Source organism: Semicossyphus pulcher, unplaced genomic scaffold (genome assembly GCF_022749685.1).
Source record: "Semicossyphus pulcher isolate SPU_LCO1_2020_fin unplaced genomic scaffold, fSemPul1.0.p SCAF_12, whole genome shotgun sequence".
NCBI classification, from domain to species: Eukaryota; Metazoa; Chordata; class Actinopteri; order Labriformes; family Labridae; genus Semicossyphus; species Semicossyphus pulcher.
This window is the reverse complement of record NW_027211626.1, coordinates 14,656,437-14,673,017: the sequence shown is the minus strand read 5'-3', so window position 1 is coordinate 14,673,017 and position 16,581 is coordinate 14,656,437. Positions and strand designations below refer to the sequence as shown.

Below are 16,581 nucleotides of genomic sequence, written 5' to 3'. Positions count from 1 at the left end.
TAGTGACGGTGAAAAAACGAGTCGGATTGAGCAGTATAATAATATGCTTGTTTGTGAATTCATAAATGTTGGACCATAATGAGGCAGTGTTTGCTGGAGAGCTATCACAGGATCTCGAGATAATTGGCACATTTTAATTGGGGGAAGGAGTGTTACATTATTAAACCGAGCCACTCTGCAGTCCTCTGCTGCTTTGTCACTGATGCCTTAAAACCATTAACACCTCATGACAGCTGACAAAAGGGCTGAATCATGGGAGAACCTGCTGTGATTAAAACTAAGGCATGTTATGTTTTGAGTTGGTTTGGAGTTTGGAGTTTTACCATCTGCTTATACTTGGAATAAATTAGACTTTGTGCTTGTTTCTGGAGGATTTTGTAGCCTGGCTCTCTTTTTATCCATTTCTCTGCGGGGAGGAAAAACAGGTTTTTATTTGTTTTCAACTTATCACACATTTCTCCCCTTAATTGGTATCACTGAAGGGAAATATAACTCTTAATAATGCTTAGTTATTTAACTACATGTTAGCTTATAAAATCTATTTTAAAAACAAATTCTCTCTTGTTGTATCTGATTGAAAACATTTCTTCAATGCAGCCACAGCTTCTGAATCAGGTCCAAACCTTTATGTATATGAAACACACATACACACACACAAACACATAAATTAAGTGTAGCCTCCGGATCCTGCACTTGCCGGTTTTCATTATAATAATGCATCTTTGCGTGTGTTTGTGTTAGCCCGTGTGTGCTAAAATGTGTCACGTCTCATGATGTGTGCGTGTTATTGTGACAGCGTGGCTGTGTAAAATGCTGCGGTAGCGTTTAACAGCGCCTTGCGTCACACAGCGAGCTCTGAGGGGGCTGTCGGGCAGCACATAAAGTATGAGGGAATATGAAATGCTGTGGTAATGCTTTAAAAAAAGACGCTTGTTTGTGGGCTTCCAGCACTGAGGTATATGTGCAGGTCAAGCATTTTGGCCCTTTCTAGTCTTTCAACGCTTCAGCATCCTGAACGCTGACAAGTTCAACTGGCCAGGGCAGGAAGAGTCAGGGGTCAGCAGAAGGAAAAAACACTGGCCTTCTGGGATTTAAAGGAAAACTCTGGTGTTATTTGAGCTTTTTGGTATTATAAGGATAACAAAAAATACATTTATTTTAAGTCTGTATATCTTTTGAAAGAGTCATGCTGTTGCTTTGGGAGAGAAATGCATTTAATATGGTGAACAGTTTAGATTATTTATTTATTGTTTCAGCCTTTTTAAGCAAAGATGTCACAAATTATCTGGTTACAGCTTCACAAATGTGATTATTTGCTGGATTTCATATCTGCTCAAATACAAGCCTGGGGAAGAAAAGGGTGGATAAACTTCATATTATCTGAAGGACAGTTGAGCATTGTTCATATTTACTGCTTTCATTGAATCAATTCATCAATATAATCATAGTATTTTAACGCTTGGTTGTTCTTGATTACGAATCTAAAGTATTATTGTTGGCTGTTCATTTAATTTTTTTTAAGGTATTAAATCTGTGACATAATGAATAAGCTGACGTTATTCATTTACAGCATGGAACACAGAGTAATTTCAGTCTATCCAAAAAAGCACTTTCTGTGAGCTTCATCAGATAGCTCCATGTCTTCATCGAGAGTCCTGATGGAAACGAGCGTTGGCAGGAGTAAGTGTCAGAGCTTCAGTCAGAATGTATTTTCAGAGTTCCCTTTTAGGTTTTGAATTGACCTCATTACATCTGGAAGATATTACCTGTGAAGGACAGCACATCTCCTGCAGGTACACACGCAGACACACAGTAACATAAACAGTATCAGTAACGTATAATTCCACTTCATTCATCTGCCACACAGTATTGCCCTGAGCAACTGACAGTAACTGTCACTCAAACAGTATTGTTACAGCAGCATTGCACTAATACTCTGTGCATGTGCCCTGACATGAATGTGTGGAATTGTTCAAAGTTCCAGTGGTGGGTTCCTTAATGTTACAAAAACCTACATATATTGGTGATAGATTTTTTTAAAGAAACTATGTCGACATGGAGGCTCCTTTATAACAAAGTCAACCATGTAGCTATAAAATTGTTCATGTAGCTGGTCACGTAGCTTATCATGTAGTTTGTCATGTAGCTTATCATGTAGTTTGTCACGTAGCTGGTCACATAGCTCATCACATAGCTTATCATGTAGTTTGTCACGTAGCTGGTCACGTAGCTCATCACGTAGCTGGTCACATAGCTCATCACGTAGCTGGTCATATAGCTCATCATGTAGCTCATCACGTAGCTGGTCACATAGCTCATCACGTAGCTGGTCATATAGCTCATCATGTAGCTCATCACGTAGCTGGTCACGTAGCTTATCACGTTGTTTGTCATGTAGCTTATCATTAGTTTCTCACGTAGCTTGTCACGCAGTTGGTCACGTGGCTTGTCACAAAGTTTGTCACTGCGTTTATCTGGTATAATTTTGTGTATTTTTTAAAATCACAAAAAATATCGCAGAACAAAAAGTTATTGTAATGTCTGTTTTTTCCAATATCGTGCAGCCCTACTATATTTACTATTCATTCATTGTTATTCTATTGTCAAATGAAATTAACCTTTTAGATGATTCCTTGATAATGCAATGATTAGTCAGTGAATAACAACTAATTTCGAGCAAAAAACTACCAACATACAACATGTAACTCAAATCTTTTCAAATATAAGATTGTGTTTTCTAAGTTTTCTACACGGAATATTTGGGGACTTTGGACAGCATCCTGGTAAATTGAGATAGATTCTTCCAACATTTTATAGATTTAACAGTAATCTATTAATGAAAAAACAATCAACAATAGTGAAAATGTTTGTAAAAACAAAAGTTTAAGCCCAGCAGTACAGCATTAACCTTATGCTTCATATATACTGTGAGGTTGAAGGGTACATTTTGCCTCTGATAACGGTATGAATGCCTTTTCTGTAAACCAACATCCATTACTTCTATGACCATCCACTCCTAGGATCATCTTCTGGCGTGTCTCTTCAACATCTCAGTGACTCCAATTTGCACCAGATTGCTGTGAGGCAGCATGGCGAGGGTAAATGAGAGCGGGTAAACAATTGCCTGTGTTATTAAACCCGACGCTGAGATATCTGCCGCTGCAGACCTTAACGACTGACATGAATAACTTTGATGGCTGTTTTCCCCCCAACAGGTTTCCAAATGGGGAAGGGAAGATCATTAACGTGCAGCGGCTGTCAAAGTTATTCTGGGCAATTTTAAAGTGTCATACATCAACTCGAGACTGAAATTTATAATCATTGTGTCATTTCAGTTTCTAAGGCTACTACTGGTAACCTAAAACAACCAACCAACCGCTTCTTGATTTATAAAACAGCTGACACAGCATGCTTTTGTCATACTGCGCATGCTTTACAGACACAGTGAAGGTTGTTTTTTTATGTTTCATTTTATTTACTAATTATGTCTTTATTCATCGCTTACCAATGACCTTCTCTCTTACTTGTGCTTCATTTTTGTTTTCTTCTTTTTCATCCCTCCGTTCTGTTTGCATGGCCCACCCATCCCCCCCTCTTCTACCTCTGCCTGTATTCATGCATGGGACGTCATGGGAAGAATTGGAACCACCGAGCTGTCACTCAAGTAGGCTTCATTAGAAAAGTTTTGTGTTTTTATTTTACGCGTAGACACACATTCACGCCTGAAAACCACACCAAACAACCCCCCTATGAAAGCTCTTGACAACACGCCGTACACATTCCCAGTGAAATTTACTCCTGCACCAACATTTCAGCTGCTGTGCTGGATGAGAGTACAACAGCAGAAGCAGCATTGCATGAAATAAATCTCACAGAAAGCGAGTGAGGATTCGTGCTGCTTTTTTTTCTTCCTACTGAATCTTTTCATTGCCAGGAGATGATGATTGTTCTCTGCAGTTTGAAAATGAAAAACAGCGTCATTAAAGCTGCATGAGAGCTGATTCAGCCCTCTGTTCAGCAGTTACATGTCATTGGTGACAAATTGACTGCAGCCACGTGATTCAATTAATATTTCAAAATAAAGGTCATCCTGGTGTTGAAAATATGCTTTAATAGAGGGAGTTTGTGCTGTACATTTTAAAAGCCACATTTTCCTTTAAGCCACCTTTTAAAATACTTTTTTCTTTAGCTTCTAACTTGCTAATAAGGACAAAAATGTTCTCTGAAACTGAAATGTATGACTTTATGTGTGGTTTTTAATATTTCACTTCGTAGAACATGTTAGCTTATGAAGCTTAAAACAGTTTCCAATAATAGAATAGAAGAGTGTGTGAGAAAGCCCAGCTATTCGAGCGAGATCAATCTTATCATCTTACTCTTTTAGCATGAGAATACAGCTAGCATGTTACAGCCGTACCAGAAAACATTCATTCTGTCTGTTTGTTTCCAAACTGAACAATTAAATGATGCTTAATTGATGGTGATGATTAAAAATATGATGTTGAAATTCGTTAGGGTATTTTCTCCCTCTTTGATGCTATATGCTATGCTAACTGGCTCTTGGCTGTAGCTTCATTGTCCAAGACATAACAAATATCAGACTAGCATTAATCTTCCAATCTTAGTCTTGACAAAAACAAAGTGAATAAAGCAGGGGCATCAGGTGGCTTTTAAGTTTCATGGTATGCTAAGCTAACTGCCTCTTGGCTCAGGATTTATTTTCCAAGAACAGATATCAGACTAGCATTCATCTTCCTATCTTAGTCTTGACAACAAGAAAGCAAATAAGCTAGCACATAAATGATTGCAACAGCCCTGATTTTAGATTCAAGTCCAGTTAGCTTAATTTAAAACAAAGACTGTTGCATGAGGATAGGACAGCTAGCAAATCATAAATTGTAATTTTGTCCATTCTGCCTGTGTCCAAATAAATGATAACATACTTTGTGTAAACTTGAACCTAAGGGATGCTGGAAGGTGTATTTTTTTAACAATGGAGGCCTGTTCGGAGCCCTCCATTTCCTTTCATGCTCACTTTAGCTTCATATTTAGCGTAGCCTACAAACAAATGAGTCACATTTAACTTGGCAAGAAAGCAAATAAGCCTCTTTCCCAAAATGTCAAACTTTTTCTTTAATGAAATCTCTTCTACATCTATTCAGGGATAAAATAAACCTTCACAACTTGTGTTTGAAGAGTTTCAGCGGGACTCAACAGCGGGATTGCACTAATAATTGAATTGTGTTGGAGCTCAGGTCTGTAAAGTGAATTTAGAGAAGCTGAGGTGTCTGGCAGGCAGCTAGATCAGATCAAGTGACAGCGAGCGCTGCAGTTGTACTCGGATTGCACACCACAGCACATTAGCTAAATCAATACCCCTCCCAGCAAACACACACACACACACACACACACACACACACACACAGGCCACCAGCAAACTTATGAGATTGTCTGCTTGAATCTCTGCGTGGGAGTTTTAATATACAGTCAAGCTGAGTAGACATTTGTCAGCTTGTTATGTAACTGCTATAGAAGTTGTAAAACTTCATCTCGTTGCACAGGCATGTGTTAAAATCAACTCAGCATATGTTAACACATTGAATGTTGTCACTTTCTCTCATCTTGTTTGTATATTCTGTTTGCTGTTATAGTCATATCACATTTACTTCAGCGCTCTCACATCGATTCTCGTTGGGTTCTGATATAATAAGGCATTGATTCTTGATTTAGGAGCCAGAGCGTTAGCAAACAGGAGTACATCTTTAATCTTAATTCAGTTTCACAGTGAGTTTCTATGCTACTTGTATAGGATAAAAAAGATCATTATACACGTTTTTTTAAATAGATTAGCAGTGTTCCTGAAGTTTTATATTCATAACAAATAAGTAAAATCCCAAAAACTAAATAACTACTACTGTACTCTAAATATATACGTATATCAAAAAATAACTTATTTGGAAACATTTCAATTTTTAGCATTTATATTCAGCATTTAATAAGTGGTTTATGTAAATGTATGTTAAAATATATTATATGTGATTTATACACACTGCAATGCAGTCTTGGGAAGATTTTAGATATTATTAATGTTAATTAATGAATTACATTTATTAATTAATTAAGTGTGTTTCTGTGTTCCTCTTTGTAAAGCGACCTTGGGTCCCATGAAAGGCGCTATACAAATTAAAGTTATTATTATTATTATTATTGTTATGTATTTTTTAACAACAATAATGCCTCCTGTGGGCACCCATCATTGGAAGCTCGTGTGAAAACGGATGATGACTGATAAAATATAAAAGCTATATTTATATAAACACATATAAATGACCATAAGGCTGCTTACAACTACATTATAGTGTGCTATAAACCATGTACTCAATGTTAATATACTGTAGTGCTTATAAATTCTAAATAGTAGGACTCATGTGTAAGCATTACTGTGTATAAGGGCAGCACTATTTTGGTGGTATTAATTTATGTTCACGACTTTACATGACAAACTGACACTGAAACTTACATTTTTTAACTTTTTAAAAACATATAATTGTGTTGTTAGCTAATCCTGCCTGCTTCTCTTTCTATCTCTCTGCACGTTTATTTCTGTTTCAGGGGATCAGCAGTCTGTTCAGCTCACTGAAGGTGGTCCGGCTTCTCCGCCTGGGTCGGGTCGCCCGTAAACTGGATCACTACATAGAGTACGGGGCGGCTGTACTGGTGCTGCTGGTGTGTGTGTTTGGACTGGCTGCTCACTGGCTGGCCTGCATTTGGTATGTTCATGACATATCCACTAGGGATGCACGATATTATCGGCATGTTATCGGTATTGGCCGATATCGGCTTAAAAATGATCAGAGCCAATATCCGCCGATATAATTAACCGATAAAATAATGGGCTGCTGCATACTTGATTAAAGGCCCGACCTCGGTGCAATGTCCCCGGCGCGAAGAAGACCTGTGCGGGAAAGAAATATCGGTATCGGTAATCGGCTAAATGAGTTGTAAAATATCGGCATATCGGATATTGGCAAAAAATCTAATATCATACATCCCTAACATCCACCTTTTCACACCACTTTTCTCCTGCCATTACAGTTCAATTACATGTTGGAGTTACTAATATATTACATAACACATTCTGATAGCGTGCTGTTACGCCATCACCGTAATCAAATAATATAAGAACCAATTACTATAACGAGGTCATTGATTAAGCTAATTATGCATTAATTAGCAGTCTTTTTTTTGGTCAACATGCCTGTTTCCACGCTTTAAAACTGTTTATTTTTGGTAACTCAAAGTCAGAAAGAGTCATAGTAGTATCAAGAGAATTAGTTTTTGCTCATTATTATGCAAATGTATGCAACACAGGCCTCCAAAGTCTAATCAGATCATCGACTCTACAGGGGGCAAGTGTTGTGGAAGCATTAAGCTACCATCATGTGTTGTGCTTGATTTATTATGTTTATGAGGACGTCTTAACACACAAACACACAAACACACACACACACACACACACACACACACACACACGCTCAGACGATCATTACAACTTAATGCCCTGTAGGTTAAAAATGTAAAATAAGTTTGCACGTCTTTTTGTGTTTAGATTATAACGTATTCCCTGACTGGACGCTTTCACAACCACAACATTATTTCTGCCTAAAATATTCCAAGTACGTTCACAAACGTTCCTCACCAACTGGGAAGCAACCCACACAACAGCCTCTAACCACGATCAAAAACAGTGTTTATTTGCCCAGACAGTATAATAACCAGAATGAATGTAACTGGCATTGCTCCAAAACCAGACTCAATAAAAATAGCTCCAGTATCATTTCCGTCAGTGTGGTGTTTCTCGTTTCCATGGTGACACACCCAGCCGCAGGGTCGAGTTGAGAAAAGTTAAACCGTCATCAATCATGATCACCAGGGTAGAAAATCTGAACCCTCTCCCACAAAATTCTGTTTATTTCTCTTCTCATGAAATGCTGTTGAGTTTCACCAGATGAGGTTTTAAAGTTATCACAGCTGAGAGACATACATCCTGTGATGAGAGGTCTCAAGCATAAGATGTTTGGATGATGCGTTAAAAACTGCTATCGGAGAAAACTTATTTTAAATGTTCACTAAATCAACTTAAATCATAAAACAGGGACTAAAAAGGAAAACAACAAGGATAGAAAACAGCCCCAAGCAAGTCAAATATTTCACTTGAAATATCGAGTACACCACCGGGTTCAGCCTTCTCAGGCACTATTTTCCGTTCTTGTCTGAAATTGACTACTCATGAACTCCCATGATGCAACTCCCTGTTGCGGTGAAGAGCAGAGCCCCTCAACATTGAACCCTCGTGAACCGGGTAAACACCACCCTCCATAAAGGCGTTATACTAACCAAAGTAATAACATTCCCATCAGCCTTTGCAGTACTTTAGCAATGATACCATGGAAAGTGCAATGCCTGCCAAACATAGTAATTTAAGCATGGTTATTATGGGCATGCTAATGTTAGCATTTAGCTCGAATCACTGTTATGTCTTTGCGCAGCCGCACAAAAATGCTTGCATGAATTTCCTCCCACAACTACTCGATACATTCACCCCTTTATCAGAAATACAAATGGGTCAGTTGTCTTGAAATGCAATGTGCAATCTTCTGATGTTTATTTCCTGATTATTTCTTCCTTTCCACTCTCCAGGTACAGCATCGGTGATTACGAGGTAATCGACGAAGACACCAACATTGTTCGCATGGACAGCTGGCTCTACATCCTGGCTGAGACGGTGGGCACTCCGTACCGCTTCAACGCCAGTGGCTCGGGGAAGTGGGAGGGCGGGCCTAACAAGCACTCGGTCTACATCACTTCCTTGTACTTCACCATGACCAGCCTGACGAGCATCGGCTTCGGTAACATCGCCCCGACGACAGACGGAGAAAAAATCTTTGCCGTGGCCATGATGATGATTGGATGTGAGTGCAGCCGTTTTATCTTCCACCCAGTGTAGCAGATGCATGATACATGAGGAGTTTAACTATGCTCTTTAAAGCCACAATCCACTAAGATAGGTGAATAAATGAATTTTAAATAAAGCCATCAAAGTTAGGAAATGGAACTTTACAGATTATTAGCCGAGCAATATTTCTAACTTTCCTGTAGCCAGTATATTCTGCTCAGGTTTAACATATTTCAGTGCCAGAACCTCTGACTGCAGCTCTAGTTTAATTTACACAGTCACAGGCCTTTGATGCTCTTAGTGCCTACTGCCCACCTCACAGTGTATTCCTCTGACAGAAAGTCACATGTGAAAAACCCTTATTTAAGCTCAAAGCATGGGTACTTTTTGGGCACAGATTTACTTTGTTACTTTGTCTTTATTTCAGCTGTGGTGGAAATCTACAGTTATAAATAGACATTTTATGAACATGTATTCACATTTTAACCTGCAATGAATGAAAGTATAATTTTGTAGTGTTTATACACTGAAATATGTGTTAGGGGTCTCAAACACGGCCATAAAGTTTTGCAGATACAGTTTGCTCTTTTTTTGCGTCTGACTGTGGAGAGAAGCTATCTGCAGCTCTTCTACAGTTTATTGTAAAGTCCAGACTCGACAGGTTTTTAGTAGTTTTATTATTGAAATGGAGCTTTATTTTTCAAACATTTTTTAATTTTTTCACAACTGCAGCTCATCCATATATTATTCCCTGTCGTTTTTACAGACAAATACATTTTTTTGATCACACAAAAGGTGGACTTGTCGTCATTATCACTGAAAACTCAGAGCGTGACAGCCCTTATAATACTGTGCCGCAGTTACCACCCACTCTAAAGACGGTAATATTTTCACTCTAACTGCGCTGTTCTTTTAGCGCTGCTGTTTGTGAATCAGGTGCCACAAGGCTCATTTTCATAGAAAGGGTTGGCCCGAATGTTTGCATAATGTACTCTCATTGTGCAAAATTCAAGCCAAAATACCCCCTGCTTTTGGCGCTGCCATCTTGCGCTGCTGACCTCATTTGGAGCCAGAGATGCGCAGAAGAAATCGGCGGGTGGCTTTCCAAAACACACACTTAACTTACCCCAAAAAAACCCAGCAAAGATCCCATACGTCGACGTGTTTAACAGCAGAACTGCTTCTTTGTGTTTGTCTGAAGTTAACTTTCACAGATATGGAAACTTCAATGACTGTAGTGACTGTTTTTGTTACGTCTCCTCTCGCCGTTCGTCCTCTACTCTGCTGATCTGGAACAGATCGGCTGCAGGAGCCGTGTTTGTCAACGGAGCTGTCAATCACTCCTTTTTACAGCATCTAATAACTAATTAAAAATAAACTTGTCAGAAAAATTAACACTTAAATCAGTAAATCAACATGATAACAACTAACTTTAATGACAGAAACCATGTTTGAGAAACATTTATTTGGTGTGTATTTTGATTTTATAGTTTGACCCATGTCCCATCTGTTAACATGGAGCCAGTCAGCAGGGGGCGCTCGAGATGTTTTGGCTTCACTTTTAGGGAGCTGTCATGTCGTCCATCTTTTTATACATTCTATGATATAAGCTATGACTGAGTTGCGCTAGCAAGGTCCAGGCTGGCGAGCATGTTATCAGTTAGCCAAGCAGCTAGCGTAGTGAATCAAATTGCTCTGCAAGAGGTCCGTACATCAACAACATTCTACAGGCAAGTATTTCTTATGCACAGATTCATTTTGCTATTTGAGTTGTACAACTGCTTGATCCAGCGAGTGGGCAGGTTCCAAACTGCGTCACTGCTGTGACCAGTGTTACAGGAATCTCAAAAGCTGGAAAGAGTTTTTACCAGTTTTCTTTTTCTCAAGTCAATCCACTTTAACGCACACAGCAGGAGCTCTGTTATTCTTTCCTACAGTAGACTCATTACCTCAGTCTGCTGTGTAATAAGGGCTGCATTATTGAGATTTTCCGGAGCAGAATGCATACTCCTCACAGGCTTTGATTTTTTCTGAAACGCCTCCGAAAAATAAAACACAGATGCAACAGTGAATAAGCAGGGTACCCCACAGAGGCTGGAGTTTAGTGATGCATTTTTAACAAATTGTGTGGCTTAGTGGCATTTTTTAAGCCTGTAGCTGTGGCGTTTTGGTGCACTGAGTCATGAATAAGATCAAGAAAACATTAAATACATGAATATTTAAAGAAGTAAAAATGATAGCCTGATCAGTGTCTATTTATGCCACCTGTTGTGGTTTTCTTGAACACATTATAAGTCAGTTTGCAGCATAAATATCAAATAACTGGATTATAATGGAGTTAAGACACCCGCTGTTACTAACTCACAAACCATCTGATTTGCTGAGAAGGAGGCAGATTTTCACAGCATGCCCTTCTTTCCACATCCCAGTATTAAACATTTATAAGATATCTCCTGCATGTGTGGCTCATACAGCGCTGTGCCATTATGTGTGACTGCACGCAGGGAACGACACCTCCAAGCAATAACTGACACCGTCGGATCAATTTAGTACAGCGCTCCCCGCGATCCCTCTGCAATCACTTCTCACCTCTATTGTACTTTTTTTCAGCCACAATCTCAACCCTGAGGCGAGACGCTGATTGTCCCTCTCTCTCTACCTTTTTTGGATGTTCAGTTTTATGAATATACTCTCGGGGGAACTCGCACAACTCATCCTCAGACTAAATTTCTCATTGTGAGATTCAAATCATCTTAAAGCGTAAATATCCAAAAAGCAGACAGCCTCAGGAGGCTTGTTGTAGATGCAATCTACTGTAGTCCATGGCTGTTCTCTATGAAATATGAATGCCCTGATACTGTTCTATTTTTACCACCAGCTCAGGATCGGTGCTGGCAGTAGAAGATCACAGTGTGACGAGGGATTTGGAGGGGGGGCATTATACATATGTCCTGTTTCTATAGCAACTGTTGGCCTGGGGCTTGTGTTTCTGACTACTGTCTTTTAACTACCTTCAAACAAGCCAGCTGTTGGATGCCGAGGAAGGCTGCGACGAAGTTGTGCGCGTCAGCAAGAAAAGAGCAACGTTGGGAGCTAGATAAAGGGCCGTTCCACAGGGAACGATTGAGTTTCCTTTGTTGCTGCGTTTTTCTGCTTATCAGAGAAGTGAGCATCGCCATCTGCGCTCAAGCTGGAGGTTGCAATCATCCCAAAACTTTGGCAACTTCAATAAGAAGTGTTTTTTAAATCATCTTCGATATAATAGGCTCATTAAAACCTGTAAAACCTTTCTTGCTCTGTTTTGATGCCTGCAAAGACAATATGATACAAACACAAGTATGCTTTGTGTTTAGGTGATAAAGAATATCATACTATACTGCAAAGCCTGAAAACATGGCGAATGAGCGACAGAGATGAAAGGATGAAAGTTGCGGTTATCTTCGCCCTTGAGGAGTTTTGAGCACTTTTTAATTAGCATTATTCCCTGTGCAGCTTTCTCAACACTTTGATTGTGCAAAATAAACAAACACACACAAACAAACGCACGCACAGGTTACTGTCATCTTCTGAGGATAATTGAAATGTGTGGCTGGCATGTTTCCTCTCCGTCCCTTCGAGCAGGGCTAATTAGGGCTCCACTGCCAAGAGAGCACTACACACACTGAGCAGACATCTGATGGCTTTGATCCACGCACACGCCAGCTGTTGCACCAGTTCACCCACCTCAGAGACGCACTGCGTTACTCTTTCTTTTCCTTTTCTTTAAATCTGATCTCACAAGACAAGGAAAAAATAGATGTAAAAGGATGTAACTGGCGGGGATGGATGGTTATTTGCCCTTAGATGTATAAGCTGCTTAATAGCCCACAGGATGATCTGAGAATATACTTCTCCTGAGGTCAGGTCCATACAAGGGCCTCAATACTTGGTCGATATCTGTATGTATGTATCAGCTTCAACAGCAAACATCACAAACAGAACTCCCTTCACCTGATGTGGTACATCTTCATATGATCTTTGATGATGCTTCAGATTTTCTCTTAACTTCCCTTTCATTTCCTTTTTACTTCCGCAGCCCTTCTTTACGCCACCATCTTTGGTAACGTGACGACAATCTTCCAGCAGATGTATGCCAACACGAACCGATACCATGAGATGCTCAACAGTGTCCGGGACTTCCTCAAGCTCTACCAGGTGCCCAAAGGTCTGAGTGAAAGAGTTATGGACTACATCGCCTCCACCTGGTCCATGTCAAGGGGCATAGACACTGAAAAGGTACATCAGTCTGCATCCTCTTTAATGGTTCTCCTATAGCGTGAGATTACTGGTAGTTTCCTTGATATCCTGAAAGTGTTTTTGTCACCAACTCCAAATGCAAATGAGATGATAAAAATATTAGTACACATCAAGTTGTTTTACTCTTTAGTTTTTGTTTGGTTTATATAAGCAAGATATAAATGATGTCAAGGGAGCCTTAGAGGTGCTGATGGATGGATTCTTGTTACTTTGCACAGAGCCGGGCTAGCTGTATACCCTGTTTCCAGCCTTTATGCTAAGCTAAGCTAACTGGGCACTGGTTGCAATTTTCTATAATTAATTGTCAGATGCAGGACTGTTATTAATCCTCTCATCCAACCAGACAGCCTGTCTAGTTGTTAATAAAGTGTTTTGTTTTGTTACACTACATTATTAAAGAGGGATTATTATGCTGTTTCACATTTTATGTTGGATGTCCGAACCAAACGTGGGTGAAGTTTCAAATCTGTAGGTAAAAGTGTGGTGGAGTAATCCCCAGGCGTCTCAGCTCAGTCTGCAGGCTGCTGTGCAGGTTTCACACAGTTCTTTCTACAAGCTGCACTTTGTGATGTCACAAAGTGCTGCCTCAGCAGGCCTCCAAGAAAGCGGGCTTGTAGGGGCGGAGTTTGTTAAAGGGACAGAGCTGCCTGAGTCGTTTCAGGCAGAGGCTGTATGAGGGCTATATAATTATGCTAAGCTACTCCACAGGTATAGAGTGAAACATGAAGCTTTACATTAGCTTAATACCCCCCCCCCCATGGAAGGCCTGATGTGTATGATGTGTATTATAACTTATGTAGTATTAATAGTTTATAACTTGAATTATATATGTATGTTTTTGATTGAACCAAAACAACTGGTTTCAGATTTTGTTGCTCTTTTAGAGAAAATGTACCGTCCAGTTAGTTTAATACTAATGTGATTTTATATTGATATATATATGTACGTCAGATATAAGTCGCTTTGGACAAAAGCGTCTCCAAAAAGAAGTTGTAACATTGTATTCACCATAATGTTCCACATCATGTGCCTCACATCACTCATCTGTGAAGTCATTGCATTAAACACGGCCCTTGAGATAAGCAGTTGCAATCAGACCAACAAGGACCAGGTTCAATGGCCACAGCCTCACCTCTGCAACCAAACCTGTGCCTTTAATGCTCCCTGAACATCACAATATATACCAGTCATTTTTCATTGTTTCTGAAAAACTATTAAGGTTTAGTCTGTGGCAGAATGGAGCCTCCTATTATCGAAACCAGACAGCGGTTTTTGCATTTATGGCACAGTAATAGACTGTCACCCTGAGCCATCCCGCTGAATTCTGATGATGCTAAAATGATTTGAGTGTGTGGAAATTAAGCAATTTCAGCTGGAAGCATATCGATTGAACTGGTGCCACTCTGAATGAAAGAATTCATATTGCTGCATCCCGTTTAAATACAGCTGTCCAAAATCCAATCATGGAAAGAGTTTTATTATTTCTGCTCAAATTAGAAACATAACTTCTAATAAAGCAGGAATTTTGGAAAACTCAAGCTTCCAAATGGTTCATCTGTACTTATCAGCTTACTGTGTCCTCTTTCTATGTTACGCTTACACTGCATCCATGTATTATTTATTTGTCTGGCTTCAGGCAACACTAAAGGGTCTAAAAATGGCACATAATCCCTCTCTGCTTGACATTCATCTTCAAAGAGATTTGTTTTAAAGGCAGAGTCCTGCGACGGCCTGGCTTCCTGTTGATTAGGTGTACTTGAACAACATGCTGATGCTCGCTGACACTCAGCAGAGAGGCGGCTGGACTGTGAGCTGGAAGCAGCTTCATGTTAAACTCCACCATAAAACACAGAACAATACAGAAGATAAAAGGACTCATGGTTAAGTATTTTTTTACCAGAGAAACTGGAAAAGAAAGATGCTTCAAATCTGTTATTAGTCGATTAAAGGCTTTGTTACGACAGTTCATTTATTTTTCAAAGGCAAAAACATTAACTTTGACAACGGTTCTGCAGAAATCTGTTTGTTTAATGAGTTTTCAAAATCATGCACAATAATTAAAGTTCCCACAGAATATTTAGGCTGGATTTCACTTCAAACAGACATAGATTTTATCAAATCATTTTTAATAAGGTCTTGATGGTGCTCTGGAAAAATATTGTCCACAAACATCAATAACATGAACATCATCAGTGTTGGGTAACGTTACTTTTAAAAGTAACATTTGTTATGTTACAAGATTACTAACGTTAAAAAGTAACTTACCTCCTGAGAGAAGCAACGTGTTAGAGTACGCCTGCGTTTCCAAAATTTAAACCCCCTTTGCAACTCTTTACGCTTGTCAATTATATTGTTAGGAAGGTGTGTAGCCTACTACACTTCTACCTTTGAATATATAATATATATATAATAACACGAATGACAGACACAATATACTTTTACAGCTGTCTATTATGCTAACAATCTGACAGTGAACTGGGCAGAGGCATACAGTATTAGTATTTTCAATTAAAACAATACCACATGGGCTCTTAGTCACCAACAGTGGTGCAGAGCTGTGTTTAGCTTGCAGATGCTGTTTGAAATTTGAAGTAGAGCTCTTTCGACTGACACTTATCCCTTTCACCCAAAAATTCAAAATAATGGGAATATTTCAACAAATAAGATTTCAATAAAAATATTAATATAAAATATCAGCAGCTAAATAATCCAATATAATGAGGTGTGTCTTATTTGTCCTGGTGAGTATTAACATCGATTCGAGGACAATAGGTCACATGACATGGAAGCTAAAGCATAAAATACATTAATTTGTTTTAGAAAATATTAATGAAAAATAGAAAAAGCAATAAAATCCAACATAAAAAGGTGTGTCCTATTTGTCCAAATAAGTATTACCTTCTCTTAATGATTTTGAGCTATTAGGTCACATGACCTCGAAGCTATTGCCAAAAAAGCCCTTATTATGTATAAAAACATTTACAGAAAATAAATTAATTACACTTAAGCATTTAAAATTAGTTGGCAACATTTACCCAATTTAGTTAAATTTTTAAGCCTAATTTTTATATGGGCAAGTCATGGACATATTATAAAAACATCACTTTTGTGTCCATTTAGCAGTAATTTATTGACGGTCCCTATGTCAGGCTGTGCCTGTGAAGTGCCTGGGCTCAGAGTTCAGCTAACCTTCCTCCCTCTACAACTCTGAGGGAAGCCGAGTGAATATCTGTCGAATATCCAACTTAAATCTAACTTCATCGCGGTCAACATCCGAACATCATTAAGCTTCATATTGCTTTGAATGAGAGTCTTTTATGTTCTCCCTG

At 39.0% G+C, this 16,581-nt stretch overlaps 1 protein-coding gene across 1 annotated transcript in view; it reads left to right on the top strand.

The window, feature by feature from the left end:
- The window catches only part of kcnh1a (potassium voltage-gated channel, subfamily H (eag-related), member 1a), a 41,411-nt gene that overhangs the window by 15,584 nt on the left and 9,246 nt on the right, over positions 1-16,581 (top strand). The window contains exons 7-9 of the mRNA XM_069658359.1: positions 6,613-6,770; positions 8,701-8,972; positions 13,032-13,231. Of these exons, the coding sequence (XP_069514460.1) occupies positions 6,613-6,770; positions 8,701-8,972; positions 13,032-13,231 (630 nt within the window). The remainder of the gene's footprint in view (positions 1-6,612; positions 6,771-8,700; positions 8,973-13,031; positions 13,232-16,581) is intronic.